The sequence below is a fragment of the Nesoenas mayeri genome (assembly GCF_963082525.1).
Source record: "Nesoenas mayeri genome assembly, chromosome: Z".
NCBI lineage: Eukaryota > Metazoa > Chordata > Aves > Columbiformes > Columbidae > Nesoenas > Nesoenas mayeri.
In genome coordinates, this window is record NC_137542.1 from 25,924,738 (window position 1) to 25,942,678 (window position 17,941).

The 17,941-nt window shown below is 42.3% G+C and overlaps 2 protein-coding genes across 4 annotated transcripts in view; one reads left to right on the forward strand and one right to left on the reverse strand.

Moving 5' to 3' along the window:
• Positions 1–3,913, reverse strand: part of AGTPBP1 (ATP/GTP binding carboxypeptidase 1) — a gene marked incomplete at its 3' end in the record, with an annotated part of 63,260 nt that extends 59,347 nt beyond the window's left edge. The window contains exon 1 of the mRNA XM_080362870.1: positions 3,745–3,913. The remainder of the gene's footprint in view (positions 1–3,744) is intronic.
• A 7,380-nt stretch (positions 3,914–11,293) lies between these two features.
• Positions 11,294–17,941, forward strand: part of NAA35 (N-alpha-acetyltransferase 35, NatC auxiliary subunit) — a 28,729-nt gene continuing 22,081 nt past the window's right edge. The window contains exons 1-4 of one of the 3 annotated variants that reach the window (XM_080361943.1): positions 11,294–11,415; positions 12,851–13,003; positions 13,967–14,000; positions 17,755–17,869. In XM_080361943.1, the coding sequence (XP_080218069.1) occupies positions 12,880–13,003; positions 13,967–14,000; positions 17,755–17,869 (273 nt within the window). In that variant the 5' untranslated portion in view covers positions 11,294–11,415; positions 12,851–12,879. Of the gene's footprint in view, positions 11,420–12,850; positions 13,004–13,966; positions 14,001–17,754; positions 17,870–17,941 lie in introns of all 3 variants that reach the window. The other 2 variants (XM_080361945.1, XM_080361944.1) reach the window with 2 other exon arrangements.

The following is a 17,941-nucleotide window of genomic DNA, read 5'->3' on the forward strand; positions in this document are numbered from 1 at the left end:
TTGCAGTTGTTTTGGAGAGATGTGCAAGGATTGGGGGCTTGGATTGTGGGGGTATCATTGTCCAAGATTTTCCTGGTGAGGGTCCCTCTTCAGGAGTTCCCCAGCTCAAGCAGCTCTATGCTGTATCTTGCAAATAAACTAAACCAGGGAAAAGAAACTTCCCTAATGCCATTAATCAGAAAAAGAAATTCTGATACATGTACCAAAAAAAAAAAAATCTGTAAATATTTAATAGTGATTCCCTTTAAAAAAAAAAAAAAAAAGAGAGAGAGAGAAAAAAAATAATTGGGAACAGAGCAAAATAAGAAAATGACACTTTATCTCTTGCCTGAAAAGAAGCTCCTAGAAAGTTACTAGCATAGCAAGCGTAAGGTTACTCCTCAAGACATGACAAACTTGCCATCACCAGGCTCACAGACTATCACGTTCAAAACTTGCATGATTTAAGCTGACATAAGTAATGCAAAAGTCAGCTACTTCTTGCTCAGCTAGCATAACCCTTTTCATCAGGCAGAAGGTGAATGGCAGAGGGAGGGAGAAGGCGGGCAATAAAAATAGCCAGGAGGGAAAGGACAATCATAGCAGAAACAAAGCATTTCTCTGCTCCAAATACTGAGCAAGAACTGGAAACCCAGTAACTTTCCCCTGCTCTTGGAAATGGTTCAGCGATGCAGTGCTAAATGTCAGAGGTGCTTTCCAGCACCTAACCCAGTGCTTCTCCTTTGGCTTACACTCCCTTACACTGTCTTGATGGCTAAGGTCAGTCTGTAAAGAAATCAACCCAAACATCTAAACTTGCTTATAGTTCACCAGGTGAGTTAGAGCAAACTCTCAAGCCTGGTTTTAATCCAGAAGCAGAATAGAGGAATAGAGGAAAAACTGTGGCTCCATGTTGCAGATTTATCTCCTCAAATATGCTTCCAGCCCTTCAACCTCTTTAGCATGCAAAAACACAACCATCTTACAATCCATAAAACTTTCAGCAACAAATTCCCCTTCCAAAACCTTTATTTGTACCATTTAGCTTATGAATTATACTTGAAACAATTAAAACAGTATTACCTTCGTCCAGTATGCAAAACCCTGGACATCCTGCTTCTCGTAAATATTAAGGTTTTTTAAAGACATGCTGAAAATCAGTATATGCCTTTTAACACAGAACTGTCACCTCTGCAGCTGTTGCAAAAGAACGGAAGGATGTTTGAGTGCCTTCCTCCTCCACTACTGCATCTTTCTACGTTTAACTGTTGCAAAACTGTATTTCCAAATGTGAACTGTGCTGAATTGTCCATGTATCCAGGGCACACACTGAACAGTTCATAATCTTCTTGATGCTTAGCACAGGATATTTGACAGTTAAGCTGTGGATAGTGGCAGGGCTTGAAAACATACCTAAAGACACACTGCCATTACAAATCTCTCCTAAGCCTTCATCAAAGCAGCTGCCTTGCTCAGCGCTCTCACACTCACTCCAAAAATCCTCACTTGCCCTCTAAGTCCTTTAAGTTAGAGTTTAAACACTTCAGTTACTGCAGTTCTATTCCAAAGCCAGGGTGACCTGAGCAGCATTCAGTTTTTTCAGACATAAGCAATTCATATCACAGTAGCTATCTCCTAAGAGCAAGCAGCTTGCAGATATGGAATTCAAGGAGGAGTTTCAACTAACACATCAAGAGCCAAAAAACAGGTGGTTCCCAGCTATGTCCTACAAAGTATCACCATGAATTTTAAATACTGTGAAGTCTCTAATCATAAGATACATTGCTGACAAGTTGTTGAGTGACAAGCTGAATGTCTTCCCTAGACTAAAACCTAAACATGAGGTGAATAGCAAGCTCCTTCTGTAAGCCAAGAGACCTTCAGACAGCATTCTCCTCAGTGTTTCCTCTCAAATGGAGCTTCTCATACATAATTTCAGGCAAGTTGCTCCCAGCAGCAGTAAGCTAACTAATATAAACCAACTGCTTGTGTATGACCATCTATTACCAAGAAAACTGAATATTTTTCAAGTTCAAAAGCTTCCATTTGGAAGACAATTTGTGAATGTCTTGAATATGAAAACTTAAGTATGAGCACTGCCATCTCCAAACCTGAACCGAAAGATACAGCGGGAATCAAGTAGCACTTCACACAAAACACATATCAGGTATCACTTCACACACTAAGATTACTCCTTGGTTTGTAATACTTGCCTTAAAAAAAAAAAAAATAATAATAATTACAGGAGAAACCTATTTTTATGAAGCTTTAAAAAGCAGTAATGTACTTCCCTTAACTTAGGCTGGCATAAAAAAATATCACAATAGTGAACTGAGACATTAGAAACTAACAACAGAAAATTGTTCTGCTCAAATAGGGGCATTTGATAAAACTATCTTGACATTGAATAGGAAGGTCTCCAGAAAAGGATATTATCTTGCCCCGCCCCAGCCCCCAAAATAAAAAGATACTCCAGCACAGATTTGCACTCACAATGTACATAATGAGGTACAGTCTCCAGAAAAACTCTTAGGTCACAAGTATGATTTCATTCAAGGATTACCCAGAAGGTGGGGCTATCCCATCAGCAGCATCCTGTCACCTATCATTATATGCAGCAGTGAAATACACACTGAAAGCTACCTGAAAAACAAGGAAGCCTTTTCATGAAATATAACCTATAAATGCAGTTCACACATGCATTTCTCTAAAAGAACATCATCAGTGGAAATACACCCGTTGGAAAACTAATTTCCTCATGACAGAAAAATAAACACGGAAAAATCAACATTCATAGCACAAGGCAATACAGAAGTTTCATACTGTTTTCAGACCATACAGCTACATAGAAGAATCTCATCTCTGCCCATAATATACCACGGAAAACTTACAGCTGTAACTGTACATAACAAAAGCTCATCCAGGTCAGGATCCCTGAATATCTGACAAAGCTCAATGTCTGAAAGCAGTTTATGCTTAAGAAAAACACTATCCCACCCTATCCCTCAAATTCTCTGTCAAGCATTTGAACTGACACCTACAGAAATACTTGCTATGCTGGACTTCCACAACTGTAAGAGAGGGCAAGAAAAAACCCAAAATGTTAAGCACTCCTACCAAAGGAGCGTTAAGCTAAACAGATGTTGAGCTGGCTATGTCGCATGGCACACGAAGTGTAATTCCAGCCGCCGTGTTTTCCGCGCAGTACCCACACGAGGTTACATCGCCCGGGAGAGGATGTGGCCACACAGCCACGGCGTTACGAGGCCAGCGGGACAGGGGGCCACCCACAGCCTTTCCGCGCTGCCAAGCATAAAAGTTTCTCTGTAATGCCACCTCGCACAGCCTGGAAGCGCGTCCGAACGCACCACGGATCGCATCGTACAGCGCGGACAAACGAACACACCCTTCGGCCACCGGCAGGCTCAGTGCCACTAAAACACCGGCTCATCGACCCCCCGGCCAGGCCCCGAAACCAGGCACCGCTCCTACCGTAGGGCCCGCAACCACCTCCGCAGGTGCGGACACGCAGGGCGCGGCTCTCGGAGGGACCTGCCGTGCCCCTGTGGCCTCACGTAGGCGCGCCGCTCCCCGCCAGGGCTGGGCCCGCCGCCCGGCACGGGAAACAGGCGGCACGGGGCTGGCCGCCGGACTGCGGAGCCCCGCCCCGGCCCACCCCACTCTGCCTCGCCTCGGCCCCGGCCCCTCCCCGCGGGCGCCTCGCCTGGCCCGGTCCCCGCTGCGGAGCTCCTCGCGGGGCTTCACCTTGGCGGCAGCCGCCGTCCCGAGGGCGGGGTCTGCCCCGCAGGCCCCCTGCGGGACGGGCGAGGCGGCAGGATGGGTGCCCCTCGCCCCGCGGCGCTCAGGCGGGGGCGCCGTGCCGCGCCGGGGCGGCGGCTCCGCGCTGCGCCTTCGCCCTCGTCATGCGAGCGGCGGCGGCAGGAACCTGCCCGCACCGCACCGCACCGCAGCGCAGCGCGTCACGGCCCCCGCCCCGCCGCGGCCTCGCGCAGGCGCCCGGCGCCGCCCGGCCTGTGCGGCAGCGCTACGCCGCCGGCCAGCGGAGATCGGGGAGCGGAGGCGGCGGCGGCGGGGCCGGAGGAGGCTGCGAGGGGAAGCTGGGCAGGCCCTCGCCCGCCACGGGCGGCCTTCCTGCGGCCCGCCTCGCATGCGGTGCTACGGCGGGCCTTCCCTGCGGCCACCGAGGCGCCTGGCAGAACTTAAAAGGAACAGCCCTTGAGTGAAGCCTGGTAAATTGAAATCCAGTTGACATATAATTTCTGCCCATGATAAAGGCACAGTTCCTAACAGAAATACACAACGTTCCTTTCCCAATAACATTGTATAACAATGGACTTACCCATTCTAATTCTTATTCAGTAAAAAGCAGATTTAAGATCCTTTAAATTGTACAGACTTTTATTCACCTTTCTTTTCAAAATACACTTGGCTACGGCACTTGCAACTACTGTCTTACACACAATTTCTGGTATCACAAAGATACTAGGAAGTTTTCTACTGTCTAGGAAGTAACTGCATTTTGGGAAAGTTGGCAGCTTTTCCTTAGCGCTGATTCACCTGAGGAACGGTCTACAGTTACTGCTTGTTACTCCTTTAACTCAGATGGTGCTACAATGTTATAAAGTCCTGCTTATCATCCACACAACCGTCCACAGATGATCTGCGCAGAGAACACACACATAAGTACCTTCCCAACACAGAACAAAGCTGCTTTCCTGGCAGAAACCACACAAGTTAGGAGCAGGGAACCACTTTTGCATAGCTGTGACAGGCAGGAGATACTAGTCCTCCCATCTGGGTCTGGTGTAGCCAAACTGCATCAGTAATTTCTACCCATCAAATCAGGAAAGTCAACTAGAGTTATGGTGGAGCTACTTCAAGTTTAAAGTGGTATAACAGAGTTCTTAGTCCATCATCATATGCACAAATGCTTGATTATGTTTTCTGAAGTCCCCTTCCCAACATATTAACATGAATGAATAGGAATAATTAAGCCATATAACCAGTCATCCTGATTTTACTACTCACTTGGTATTTCTCCAGTGAAAAATGCAACATTAATTATGCTTCCTAGAACTTGTAAACCTATGGGCTACAATCAGAAAATGCAAGTATATTTGGAAGGAGATCCCTTCCTCTCCTACCTTAGGTTACTCCAGTTTTCTACCATGAACTAGAAGAATGCAGGTAAACAACACAGGAATTTATCAGCACACTGGCAAAAGGTAGGAACAGTCTCACTTGTTTCATAACAGCGGTTACATTGGACAAGAATTAAGAGAGAATACTTTAAAACAGCAAACAGTACAGCTACAAGTTTTCCATGTAGTTCTATTAATGGAACTGTTTTAAATGCATAACTTTGTCTAAAGAAAAGCAAAAGATGTGGAATAAATTCAAGTATGACTCAGGCAAAGACAAAAATAGTGTTAAGCAGGCTCTGGCAAGTAAAGAGCAAATAAGGAAGGTGTAGATAAAAATCTCTGTTTTTTAAAATCTGAAGTCCAAGTCACTTCACTTAAGTTAGTTAAGAAAATAATGTTTTAAAACAGCTCTGTATGTGTCCTGGCACATGAAAGAAAAAATAGGTACAAATGTGAGAATTCTCTACTGAATAAAGAACATACAGCAGTAGATAAAATTATTTTAAGACTGGCAAAAAGTGTAATTTAATTTAAGAAAGAACAAGTGATAGAAGTGATAGTAAGGTGTCTAATACAAATACTTGTATTGGTTACTGAAACCCATTAACTTTTCTCACTGTTAGTGTAAACACAGAATGCAGAAGATAAAAGTTTTCTTTTGGGTGGGAGATGGGGGCTGCAATAATCTTAATTACTTCACCTAAAGGATTGTTCTATGCAGAACTCCTATTTTTACTAGCAAAATATCTGCTTGTGGGAAGTTAAAGTTCATTGATTGATTGAACCTAGGGGGTTTTTTGTTTTGGTTTTTTTTGGTAGATAAAGTGATTCCAACTTTAGGATTTATTTCTACAGAGAAGAAGTTTACCTTTAGAAAACTTGACTCTGGTGTACAAATGCAGTAGCAGGCCACTGCTGTTCTTATTTACGTAATAATTCTCTCAAATTCAGATGTGGTTTACTTACTGCAGAAATGTGCCCTAGCTTTGTTTGGTTTTGAACACATTACTGTGTGCAAAAGTGAATAGTTTATCCAATGAATCTTTTCTAAAGATATACTTAAAAGTTACATTGAACAGAATGCAACTCTAAACACTTATGTGATGCTACGAAGTTAATATAATGGTTCATTTTTCTTTTGATTTCACAAAATTTCACAATATTTCAAGTATAAACTTTGACAGGCACAAAAGACTACAGTAAACAATCAACATTTTATTTAGCCTGAGAAAATAACTAATCTGTGGTGTTCTGCGAATAAGATGAAGGCAAATTATGTTGCCGTTAAGTGCAAACTTGACAGGGAGCCAGGTACCCTTCCCTGCAAATAGCAGCAACACTAATACTGTCTTGTGGAGCAGAACAGGTTCCACAAAAAACTAAGTCTCTGATTTTGGTATTTGTAAAGAATTCAGTCATAGGAATATACTTCTTAACAGGACAATCCAAGCGCTTACAAAAAAAGTAACAAATATATGTCAATCTACACACAATGTGGAAAGGCAAGGACCTCAGAGGTGTCCAGCATAAGCTAAAAAGGCAGCTTTTATGCTTACACATATCGTATTACATTAAATATGCTGATGTTTACACAGACAAACAAGTTTTCAAATACAGGCTCCCCACTCCCAATGGCATGTTTATAGTCTGTGAAACTAACATTTTCTACTATGCAAGCTGTACAGTGTGACTTTCAGGATAAGGCCATACAGCTAAAAAACTCTCAAATAATTTTAAAAGTTAATGGTTATCCCCTCTGGGAGCAGGAAAAGCAAGGAGAAAATAAAAAGTTCTTCAATATATTTTAATAAGTAGCAATGTATAAACATTATTAGATCTTAGCCTTTTCCTTTGTAAATATCACCCGGCTAGTTGTTGTTCCCTATTAAATCTTAACCTGTAGGAGTCAAATCTGCGTTGTCTCTTTCTATACTCCTATGCACTGAACATATCCAATCAGTTCCAGACTGTGAACACTGCTATCAGCTCTCCTTAATTTTGAAAAACAATTACTCCCTCATTTGAAAGCAAACACTTGTCTCTACATACACACTGGCGAATTTATTTTTGGCTTTTTATCTCTAGATATGCCATTCCTCCTTGACTATTACAACACTTGGTACTTTTCCAACATAGCCTCTGTTCTTCTTCACCTTTGAGAAGATCTTTTGTGCTCTATTACGTCTGTATTTCAATGCATACAAAAGCATTTCAGTTTAACTTCACATCTGTGGTTCATTCAGCTACTTTTGCTTTTGTACTACGAATGAAATAACCCATCAATATTCTTTGCACAGAGTAATTCAGATGTATAGATTTGTACCCTGGTGGATATTTTAATCTAAGTATTCTGGGGACGGGGCGTGGGAATGAGTGGGTGTTGTTTTTCAGTGCAAGAATGGGACAAATTTCTAATGCGATGCACCATGTTTCAAAGGCTCACACCAAGTCCACCACTTTTTTCCATATACCTACTGACAATCATGTTTAATTTATATATGCAGTATATTAACACAAAAATAAATGAAACACCATAACCAAGAGTGAATTTCATGTGCTCCAGTAAACAAGAACCTCCATACTCACAGTTAAAAACAAAACAAAAACGTATATCATTTAATTTGCACATTAAGGGAAATATGTTGCTATTTCTTCATGTCCTGACTATGATCATAGGTATTTTCAGTTATATCAGTGCACCACATTTTGACAGTTTATATTATAACAAAGCTGTCAGCTAAGTATTATAAAGCTGCAAACTGGGGCAGTTTTTCAGGTTGTTTTGTTTTTAGATAGGCCCTTAATCTGGAATAGCTTGTGGTAAATTCCTTCATATACAGAGATCCTATCCTCTTCCTTTGTCATTATCACCTGGCTACTCACTGTTCCCAATTAAATCTTAACCCACACTAGTTAAATCTGCCTTGCCTGTTTCTGTACTCCTATGTACAGGCACATTAAAGAACAGCAAGAATTAAAATAGACTTTGTCCCAGCTGAAGGTCACCTTCATTCTATTTCTGAAAGTATTTGAATACTTTTACCTCTCCATTTTCCTTTTCTCCCTGTACCTATTACTTCCTTTAATAAGGGCATGCAAAGAAACAGTAAGCTCCCGAAAAATCAGATGTACTTTAAGCAAGGCAAAAGGTAAAGAATGATCTTCAAAATTACTACAAGATACCTGCTTCTTGAGGGGGAAAGCTAACAAAGTGACATCTCTTCCCACAATGAACTTAAGACACTTCTTGAGGGAGAGGAGGGTTCTCTGTGTTATTCAGAAAATGCCAAATGATAAAATTTTGTACAAACAGGTCAATGTGTAACTTTACATGCCTAAGATTCTTGGTCGTTAGAGGAAGAAAGGATACTTACCTCTTAAATCTACTTCAATTTATTTAGCATGTTTTAAGAATAGCATCCAGAGAATACATTATAAACATAATTTATTGGTAAATTATATTTTTCCATTTGATTTAATTAACCTTTGTGCACATAGTACTTCAAAGACTGTAGATGCCTTTATGCTTACATTGGTTAAGATGCATTTTACAGGATTTTTTTTTTTCTTAAGCAAACAGTAGAGGACAAGTTTGCTCATTTCTCCTCTCCAGTATACTTAACAAATTCATAATGCTTTAGTATGGGTTCCTGCAGTGTAAAAATATACTTTGTTTCACAAAATCATACAAAATAAATCAGTACCTTCAGAATTAATGTAACATCACTTTGGAAAGACAAAAATAGTAGGCAGTCAACTGACTACATCCTAAACTGGTACATGGTTAGCTGACATTTTTTTAAACAAAGCAGCCTATTTAAGTCAAGTATATGATGAAGTGTTCTTCATGTATTACAGGAACTCCATAATTAACACTGAAGCAAGTTTCCAGTAATTCTTACATTTAATCTATTCCCATTTCACCAAGAAGGAAGCACACAACATGGTCTAGGCACAACTACCAAGAATTATCTGGAGGTTGCTTTTCTTTTCTGTTTGCTTAGCCTTGAGGACTACCTTGTGGATCCCACACATGTGTGCATAACTAAGAAAAAAGAGGGATACTTTTGTATTAAACACCAGTGCTTTTTAAATACTAATAGCTTTTATAATCTGTCCCCCCCACAAAAAAAAATAACTGTGTGTCCAGAACCTAAAAATAAGTAAAAAGCCATTTTATTTCTCTGGATGTTCCCATGCAAGTGTCACATGGACCAGAAGTTAGATCAGCTCTTCACAGCACTGTCAGTGCACTTCACTGTATCGTGTCAGGTTAAAGTGCTTTGATGTTCTCAAAACAAAACATCGCAGCTTAAGGGTTACTGCAGTGAACATGTGCTAACTTTTTAAATTGCTATGCTTATTTCACACACACACATAATCAACCTGCTGTTCATTTTTGATGTCTGGTACTTTTGCTAAGAGAAATGGTAATTGCTTACAGTTAGTTATGATGCATCCTTTGGTCTACTGAGAACTGGACTGAGATCGCCACGATTACTTCACAAAAACCAGCTCATAAGTGCTACCATTCACCCTGCACAGAAACACAAATAGGTATTTGCTAACAGAAGTATTTGTAATAAACTTCAACCATACTGCCTTTTCAGAAACTGATTTTCATTCAACATTGGGGCGGTTTGTTAATTTCATAGTTAAATTATTATTAGAGATTATTATATGGGCTACAGCCCTTCTCTCTTGAAATTAATAATTTAATTCCCTAGAAAATCAGCAGTCTTTCTACAGAACAGACTGCTGGTACAGGTATCACTGTTTTCTGTATTAAAGAAGATACACTCAGCTTTCATTTACAGATATTTTAACCATTATCAGGTTCAATAATAATGATCTGCTCTTTGCTACCATAACCTTAAGATTATAAGATATTATGTACAGCTGCATATCACCCCAGGAATTACATGTAAGTACAGTGTCGCTGTGAACCACCAGACATTTTAATAGGCATTGAACTAAAGACAATTCTTCCAGATGAAGTAAGTGCTGTCATCAGTTTAACAGAAGCTCAGATCGAGTTTTCTCCTCTTACTTTCCTCCATGTACAAATGCTCCGTACTTTGAGCACGTTGAATGGAAAGGGTGATGGGTGAAGTTAGCATTTTAAGATCTAATTACTTCCTCCTAACCTTGGAGGCAAAATCTACTTAAGCTAGCCTCTGCTTTGTTAGTAAAGCACGTAAACTGCTGTCCTTTACGCTGGTGATCTTTGGTAGAAACACCTGAAGCGTTCTGTCTGTGCATTTTGAAAAAAAAACTAATGATCAAACCCACTGTCAATGGCTCTAAAAATATATAGCTCCTTTATCCATTTTATGCCAGCTTGTTCCCCCGCCGCCCCGCCCCCCAAACGGAATAACCAGCACATCTGAGTAAACTCTGCAGAGAAACACTGTTATGTAATCTCTGAGAGATATGTTTCATTAAAACGGAGAGGGCGAAAGGAACGGAAGGAAACGGCTGACATTAAAAACAAACAAAATAATAATGATATTAATAGTAACCCACACACTTCAAGTCTGCTTTCAATTCGAGAACTCAAATTCGGCAAACTGCCAGAACGACGGGCCCGGCAGCACCACGGTGGCCCCGCCACCCACGACCGCCAAACCTCGCAGCCAGCCCTGCACCTCACCAAGCGGACCGGCACCGGGGTGCGACCAGCCGGCGGGCACCGCCAGGGACCGGGCTGAGGGCGGGCACCAGCCGCCCGCAGAGGCGGAGCCCGGCCACCGCTAGCAGCGGTCCGTGACGCCGTGCGGGACAGACCTAGAGACGGGGACTCCGCCGTCGCCAAGCGGCTGAGTCCCGCCCGCCTGTGGCGCCACAAGCCCGCCAAGCCTCAGGCCGTTCACCAAGCCTCCTTCCTCCCAGCCCAAGCCGGGCGCAGTCGTGCTCCTGCTCTGCGACGACACTCCCACCGCTTTCCCCGGGACTCCCCGCCCGCCTCTCCCACACAACGGGGCGGCTCAGGGCACCCTCACCGGCACCGAGCTCAGCCCGCTCCTCCCGCCAGCTGTAGCGGCCGCCTCCACGCGCCTTCCTGCCGCTGGCTGCCCCGCGCCCCGGCCCCCGCCGCGCGCCGCCGGCGGTGACAGGCGCGTGCACGTACCGGCGGAGGGGGCGGGGCGCGGAGGGGCCCTGAGGCGCGTGTGCGCCTGCGCCGTGACTCAAGGCCCGGGATCGTGGTCTGGGGGTGGTGGCTCAGGCAGACGCGGAGAGCGTGCGGAGCGGGCCGGAGGCGCGGGGCGCGGTAGGTAAGGCCTTCGGCCACGCACGGGGAGGGTGCGGGGAACGGGGCGATGAGCGGCCGCCTCCAGCCTCCCGTCTCGCCGAGGCGCCAAGAACAGTCAGCCCCATAGAGGGAGAGAGGGAGGGACGGCGAGGCGAAGAGAGACCTCGGGGGCGGCGCGGCGCGGGTGCCCCGCGGTGGGGCGGCCGGGCGGGCGGGCGCCGCGCTGGCCCTTCCCCTGCGCCGAGGCGAAGAAGTCGCCTGGCCTGTCAGCGGGCAGCCCCTCGCCGTGCCCGGTGTGGGCCAGGCTGTAACCGGCCCCGTGCTTTACCATGGCCATGTGGGCAGCGGGGCTGCCTGGGCCGGGGTGGCGCCGGCTTTGGGGACAGTTGTCTTGCGGGAAGAGGAGAGCTCGGGCGAGTCTGTCAGTGCTGGCGTTAATGGCTGAAATTCAAACGTGATTTCCGTTTATTTTTATTAGCTCCCCACGTATTTCCTCACCGCAGCCCGCTGAGCTTCGCAGCACCTGCGGCCCCTTGCGAACCGGTGGGGTGCTGGCAGGGTGCGAAGGGACTCCCGGGGCAGCGTCCAAAACCCCTTCCATCCCTCACACTCCTTTGTTTTCCTTAATTGCCGGTGCCGGGAAGGTCTCGTGTCACGGGGGCCTTTGTCTGAAGCTTCCGTGGCGGCTTCGATGAAGCTGTTGAGAGCTCGCCGGGCTTGTAGGTGTCTCTTGCAAGATCCCCGAGGAGATGAGAGGAGGCTGAGCATTGCTGTTGTCTCACAGGCAGACTGGCTGGAAAAACATAAAATTCTTCAGGGCAGCCCCATGCATCGTGAGGTTGTGAAAGCAGAAAAACAGTTTGAAATAACTAGCCGGTGAAGTTTAAAAATTATATTCCAGTCTGATGTTGCTTGATGGTGCTGCGTTAACCTCCATCATTTTCTGCTGAAAAAGTCAGAGGAAACATGCCCATTTTCACAAATTTGTTTGGATACACATTGCATAAATAACAAATTTGTTTGTGGTCTGTTTTTCAGTTCCCTCTTTTTAGCTCCTTTCACAGGGTGGTGGGGGAACTTGCATTTCTAATACTGTGAAATAACAACAAACAAAATTGTGATATGCATGTCTGTTGTAAGAGAGGGTTTTGTAGCGTTGTTTACCATTGTATTCCAAATTTGACAGCATGGACTTTATTATGGCTCAGTACTGCTAAAGTTTTGATGCCCTTAGTTTTCAGGTTTCATAGCCCACAACCTAGTTGTAGAGAAACTGTGAATAAGAAAACTTTTTTCTGAAAATAATTATTATTAATAAAGTTTTGGGGGCTGTTTTTATGTAATGGTAGCTGTTTAAATGAAATCAGATTAGTTAGTCTTTCTCACCTGATTCTTGAAAAGAAAAAAAATTACTCTCATGAAGGACTTTCTCTAATTTGCACATAATATGCAGTGTCTCTGCAGATTTAAAGGTGTGGTATCATGGTTATGAAAGCTTCAGCCGAAGATGATGATGCAGGATGGGAACTCGGTATGCCTGACAAGATGGAAAAGAATCATACAAGCTGGGTAGATATAACCCAGGATTTTGAAGAAGCTTGCAGAGGTGAGTTGTACTGCTTGTGTTCTGAGAAAAGTTAGAATCATTTGGAGGACTAAGCATAGTTCTTTGGGGTGTTCCAAGCAGTAGTCTGGCCCAGGTTCAATCTCCAGCTGAATGGACTACATCGATATTGTGTTTCCCTGTGTTTAGCTTGGAAACATCAGAAGAACCTCACCTTCCTTCCTCTTTCAGGTTACATTAATTTTTTTTTAAAGTAATGGGTTTTTTTTGTCTTATGCATTTTTGAACGTGCTTTATGTCTTTGCAAAGACATTTTCCTATCTCTTCTGTCAAATGTCAACCTGATTCATCCATGCAGAATCAACACTGGTTTTTTCCTGTATGTTTTTGGATCTGTAGGGTCCAATGATGTCCTCATTTAGTTGGTTAGTTCATCTTTGAAACAAGGCTTTGTGGTTATTAGTGCTGGTTTACTGTGACAGCAGCCTTACTTTTTCAACTGATTTTATGATGACACTAGGGAAAAATAAACCTAAAACTGCAAATTACTACGCAGAATATTACATCACGAGAAACACAGTTTAGTTATGCTACTGAATAATTAATGTATATTAGTGATATACTATTTGCACCCATCAAATATGTCTAAAGGCTTCAGCAAGTGTTTCAGTAAGCATCCCTGGGAAAAGTTAGACAGCTGCATAAAGCAGCACAGAAAACTGCTGTCCTGTGTTCCAGGCTATTCAGATACTATTATTTGGTAATGTGAAAATAACAGACAGGAATGAGGGAAGACTGTGAACAACTGGACTTTTTTTTCAGTCTTGCAGTCATGAAAGTGATTAGTAAGTGAAAGCAAATGAAGGTAGAGTATAAATATCTGCCCTGTTTCCCACATCTTATTCTCTCTTAGCATAAGACAGTTTGTTGAGTGACAGGACTATCCTGGAAAAGTTGTACTAGAAAGGTGATTGTAATTATTTGTTCTGATCTGTTCCTTTGTAGAACTGAAGTTAGGAGAATTGCTTCATGACAAGCTGTAAGTATGCCTGTGGGATGGTTCTGGTTTTTAGGTGGGATTAGTGCAAATATATTAATGTTTACTATTGAGTCATGCAGTATCATCTATACTTTTTAAACTTTTACTTTAAACAAAATAGTTGAAGCATTAAGAGTATAATTTGTACTCAGCAGTATGTATATCATGCACCTGTATGAATTCTGCACATTTCTCATGGTGCCTGTATAACTTTACATTTTTGGTTAATCAATGTAGAAGTTTATAGCACGTCTTACGATCAGTGGTGTTGACCCTACTGAACTATTTTATGCGGACTTTTTTTTTATAAAAACATTCCAGAAAGACAGTAAACTATTAGATTTTGTTGCCTTAAGTGTCACTAACATGTTTAGGAAAAACAATTCATGTGCTTTAATGTAACTCTTAAATGACATGCTAAAACAGAAACTGAGAACTTTACAGATTAAGAAAAAATATATTTCAAAAAAACTCATATGCTAAGATCTCGCTGAATTCATTAAAAATGATGTGAGATTTAATATTTTAAAGATAAAAGTAAATTGTTGAGCCACATGAGTTTCTTCACTTGCATAAAGAAATAGGTGCTTATTTAAGGCTAATAGCTCAGAGAACAGAAGCACACTATTAAATACAAACCTGCTTAAACACATGTGGAAGGATGTCACCAAGCAGTTAGTAGAATCAAAGCACATGATTTTATACATGAGAGCATTTCAGAGCAAATATGCTTTTCAAAATCAGAATGTGCTGTGCACATCCAGTTCCCACAAAAATCCATATATGCAGATTGAGTCCTGAAAACCAAGTTTTTGGATCTAATCACTTTATGCTATTAGATAATGTTAGCTATTATGTCTTGTAGTGTTAACTCTTGCAAATCATGCAATTGTTTTTGCAGGGCACTGGCTAAATCCTGAACCAGGCCTTGCACATTAGCTGAGACTGTTCTTTGGAGGTGCTGTTTTACTCAATTTTGCTCATAAACACTATAATTCAATTTCAATGGTATTACACTTATTTAGCACTCTGATAACATATAATACAGGTTCAGATATCAGTTAAGGAGATTATTTGAATACAATAACATAAGAATAATGAGGATCCACAACATGCATGTAGTCAGTCAGAAGAAACAAAACTAGAGGCCTCTTACTTCAGGGTACTCACAAGAAATAATCACTCACCTGGGTTAGGCGAAGATTCATTCAAGGATACATCCAGTAAATAACCACTCACTCAAATGAGGAGGTGAGGTGCTCTCAATCCCAGGAACTCTCTTTAGACGGTGTTCCTGTCTAAGGAAAGGGCTCCAGTTTACAGACCTGCAGCTCCGAGAGGACCACTCAAAGGGTGTCTTCGTCGGGAACCCCGTTTTATAGTTGGGTCAGGTGTGGCTGTGGGCGTTACAACATAGTCCAGAAGCTTCGCAGCTTCTCTGGGCACCTCCTTTGTTGAGGACCCTGTCAACTGACTGAGGGTCTTACCCCTCCTGTCCCACCAGCTGGTAGAGGTGAAGTCGTCCTGCCCTGAGGCAGGGGAGGATGTGACTGACAGCACCTTGGTACCACCCTAGTGTGTACATGGAGACAGGCACAGTGGGGCACCAAAGGTTCTAAAGAGCCATCTTTATTTGGTACCAAATATAAATATGCAAATTAAAATACTGAGCTCAGATATGCAAACCAAACACCAAGTTCAAATATACAGATGGATTACAATTACACTAATTCAAGACAATATCTCAATTTTTGCATTGCACCTTTGAACCACTTACTGCTCAGCCAGGTGGAGGCACCGCTGTGTGTCCCTGACAAAACAGGTCAGTGCGCGCTGGAGCCCAGTCGGCACCTGCTCCCCGCTGCCCTAGCAAGCTGGACTGGGCGAAGCTTTTATTAGTATCTCCTCTGGGGTGATACAACTGTTATCCCAAAATCAGGATTCTTGGTCCAGTGCGTATACAAAAGAGCCAAATTTAGTACACCAAGATGAGACACAGCCTATCACAGAGTTGCGCAAGTCTGGATGTTGGAATAAAGCTAGCATGCTAGAAAGAAAAGTAACAGCTGTCACACACAAAATCTTGTCATCACATTGATGCAGTAAAGAACTGAAGTACTCACAGTCTTCTGTATAATCACAAAACGTACATTTTGAGTCAATGGATTCTCATGATTTAGCAGTCTGTGAACTTACTGTACCATGTAACAGGCAAAGACTTATAAAAATGTAATATGTTTAAACAGATACCTACAAAGAAAACAGGTTAATAAGGAAAAGTATCTCGCAGAGTTCAGCAAGTTTTCTATGACCTGTGTGTTATCAGTTAATTCTCTCCCAGCTTGTTGAAGTTCAAACCATTCCACCTGTAACACTGTCTGAAATGATTTAATGATCTCTTGTAGAGTTTTATTTTTGTCCTACTCTTCTTGCTCTAAAACAATATTAATTGCAACATAGTGTTATACTTCAAGGGTCTGTTCTCTGAACACTTTTCCCAATCATCTATCTTATGCAGCAGCCACCATTGATTGTAATATTTCATAAGATTTTCCTTCCTCACATTTTCAAGTGCTGTCCCATTAATGAAGGGGTTACTGTGTGCTGTATAAGCATCATGAAAATCAGGCAAAGGACGTGTTGAGGGCAGAGTTTTAGCCTCCTGATCCAGCTCCTCACAAATTTCTGCCTTGTCTTTACACAGCTGGGATGGCATTAATGATGGATATAAAACTGACTCTTTTTCGAGATCTACAGAGCCTGACTCAAAAGGATTTGTGCTGTCAAGACTCAAATCATTAGCAACCTGCTCATTTGTGTTTTTCTGTCCATTCTCCCCTGTTTGCCCTTGCATTATTTGTTCTGCCGACTGCAACTGCGATAGTGCAGAGTACACAAATCTCCAAGTTACATGCAAACCATCGGGGACTGTAAAACCTGAATTGCTTTGTGCATGTAGATGTTCCCCAACCTGTTTCCAACATTACTGTCAAATGTCACCTCACTCAGAAACCAAACTATAATCTGTTCAAGGCCCTTTAGCTGGAACTGCTGTTCCCACAATGTGCTACATATAATATTTTTTTGAACGTAATAAAGGCTTGTGCAGCAATTCTGATTAATATCATATGTACCAAAGATGAGGCACTATATTCCTTCTTCTGTAGGTTAGTCTGCATTTGGTGTGGTTCTCTTGAAAGCTTTCATGCCTTGACTACGAGTGACCCATTTTCACATGCAGTATTTTTTTGGTATCAGTTTTCTTAACATGCTCATTTTGAACAAAGTTGCTATAGTCAATGTGTATTATTGTCAGTCTGTGTCATACATATCGTCATTCATTTGTGGGGGACATATCTTACTTGGGGTTTTGAATGTAGCGTAGAAAGAACAGCTGGTTCAGTTAATATCAATTTGAGATCTTTAAAAAGATTTTGTGTCATTATGTATAGAAACAAGTGTTCATAGATTTAGTAATGGGATATTTAGCTCAGTAGTATTCTTCAGCTTTAAAAAAAAGGCGAATAGTTTTACTTCTACGCATATATTTTCTTAACTTGTTGAGAGATGCTCAAACTCCTGAAAGCCATGATCTCTGAAGATCAGTAGTGATGTTAACATACTGCACCTTTTTGTCTGTGGTCAGAATACAGTGTACTCAGTTTATCATCATGTGTTCTTTTACGTTGGCTTGTTAAGACTATTTTGTATAAAAAAATTACATTTAAAACTTTTTTTTAATTGGTGTTCTTAGTTTTGGTCTTTTTGAAGCCATGTCTGCCATTGAAATGATGGATCCCAAGATGGATGCTGGTATGATTGGAAACCAAGTTAATAGGAAAGTTCTTAACTTTGAGCAAGCTATTAAGGTTCGTATGACTTTCCTGGTTTTGCCTCCACTGTCTGTAAAAGTATGATATAGTTTTATCAAATTGCAGTTA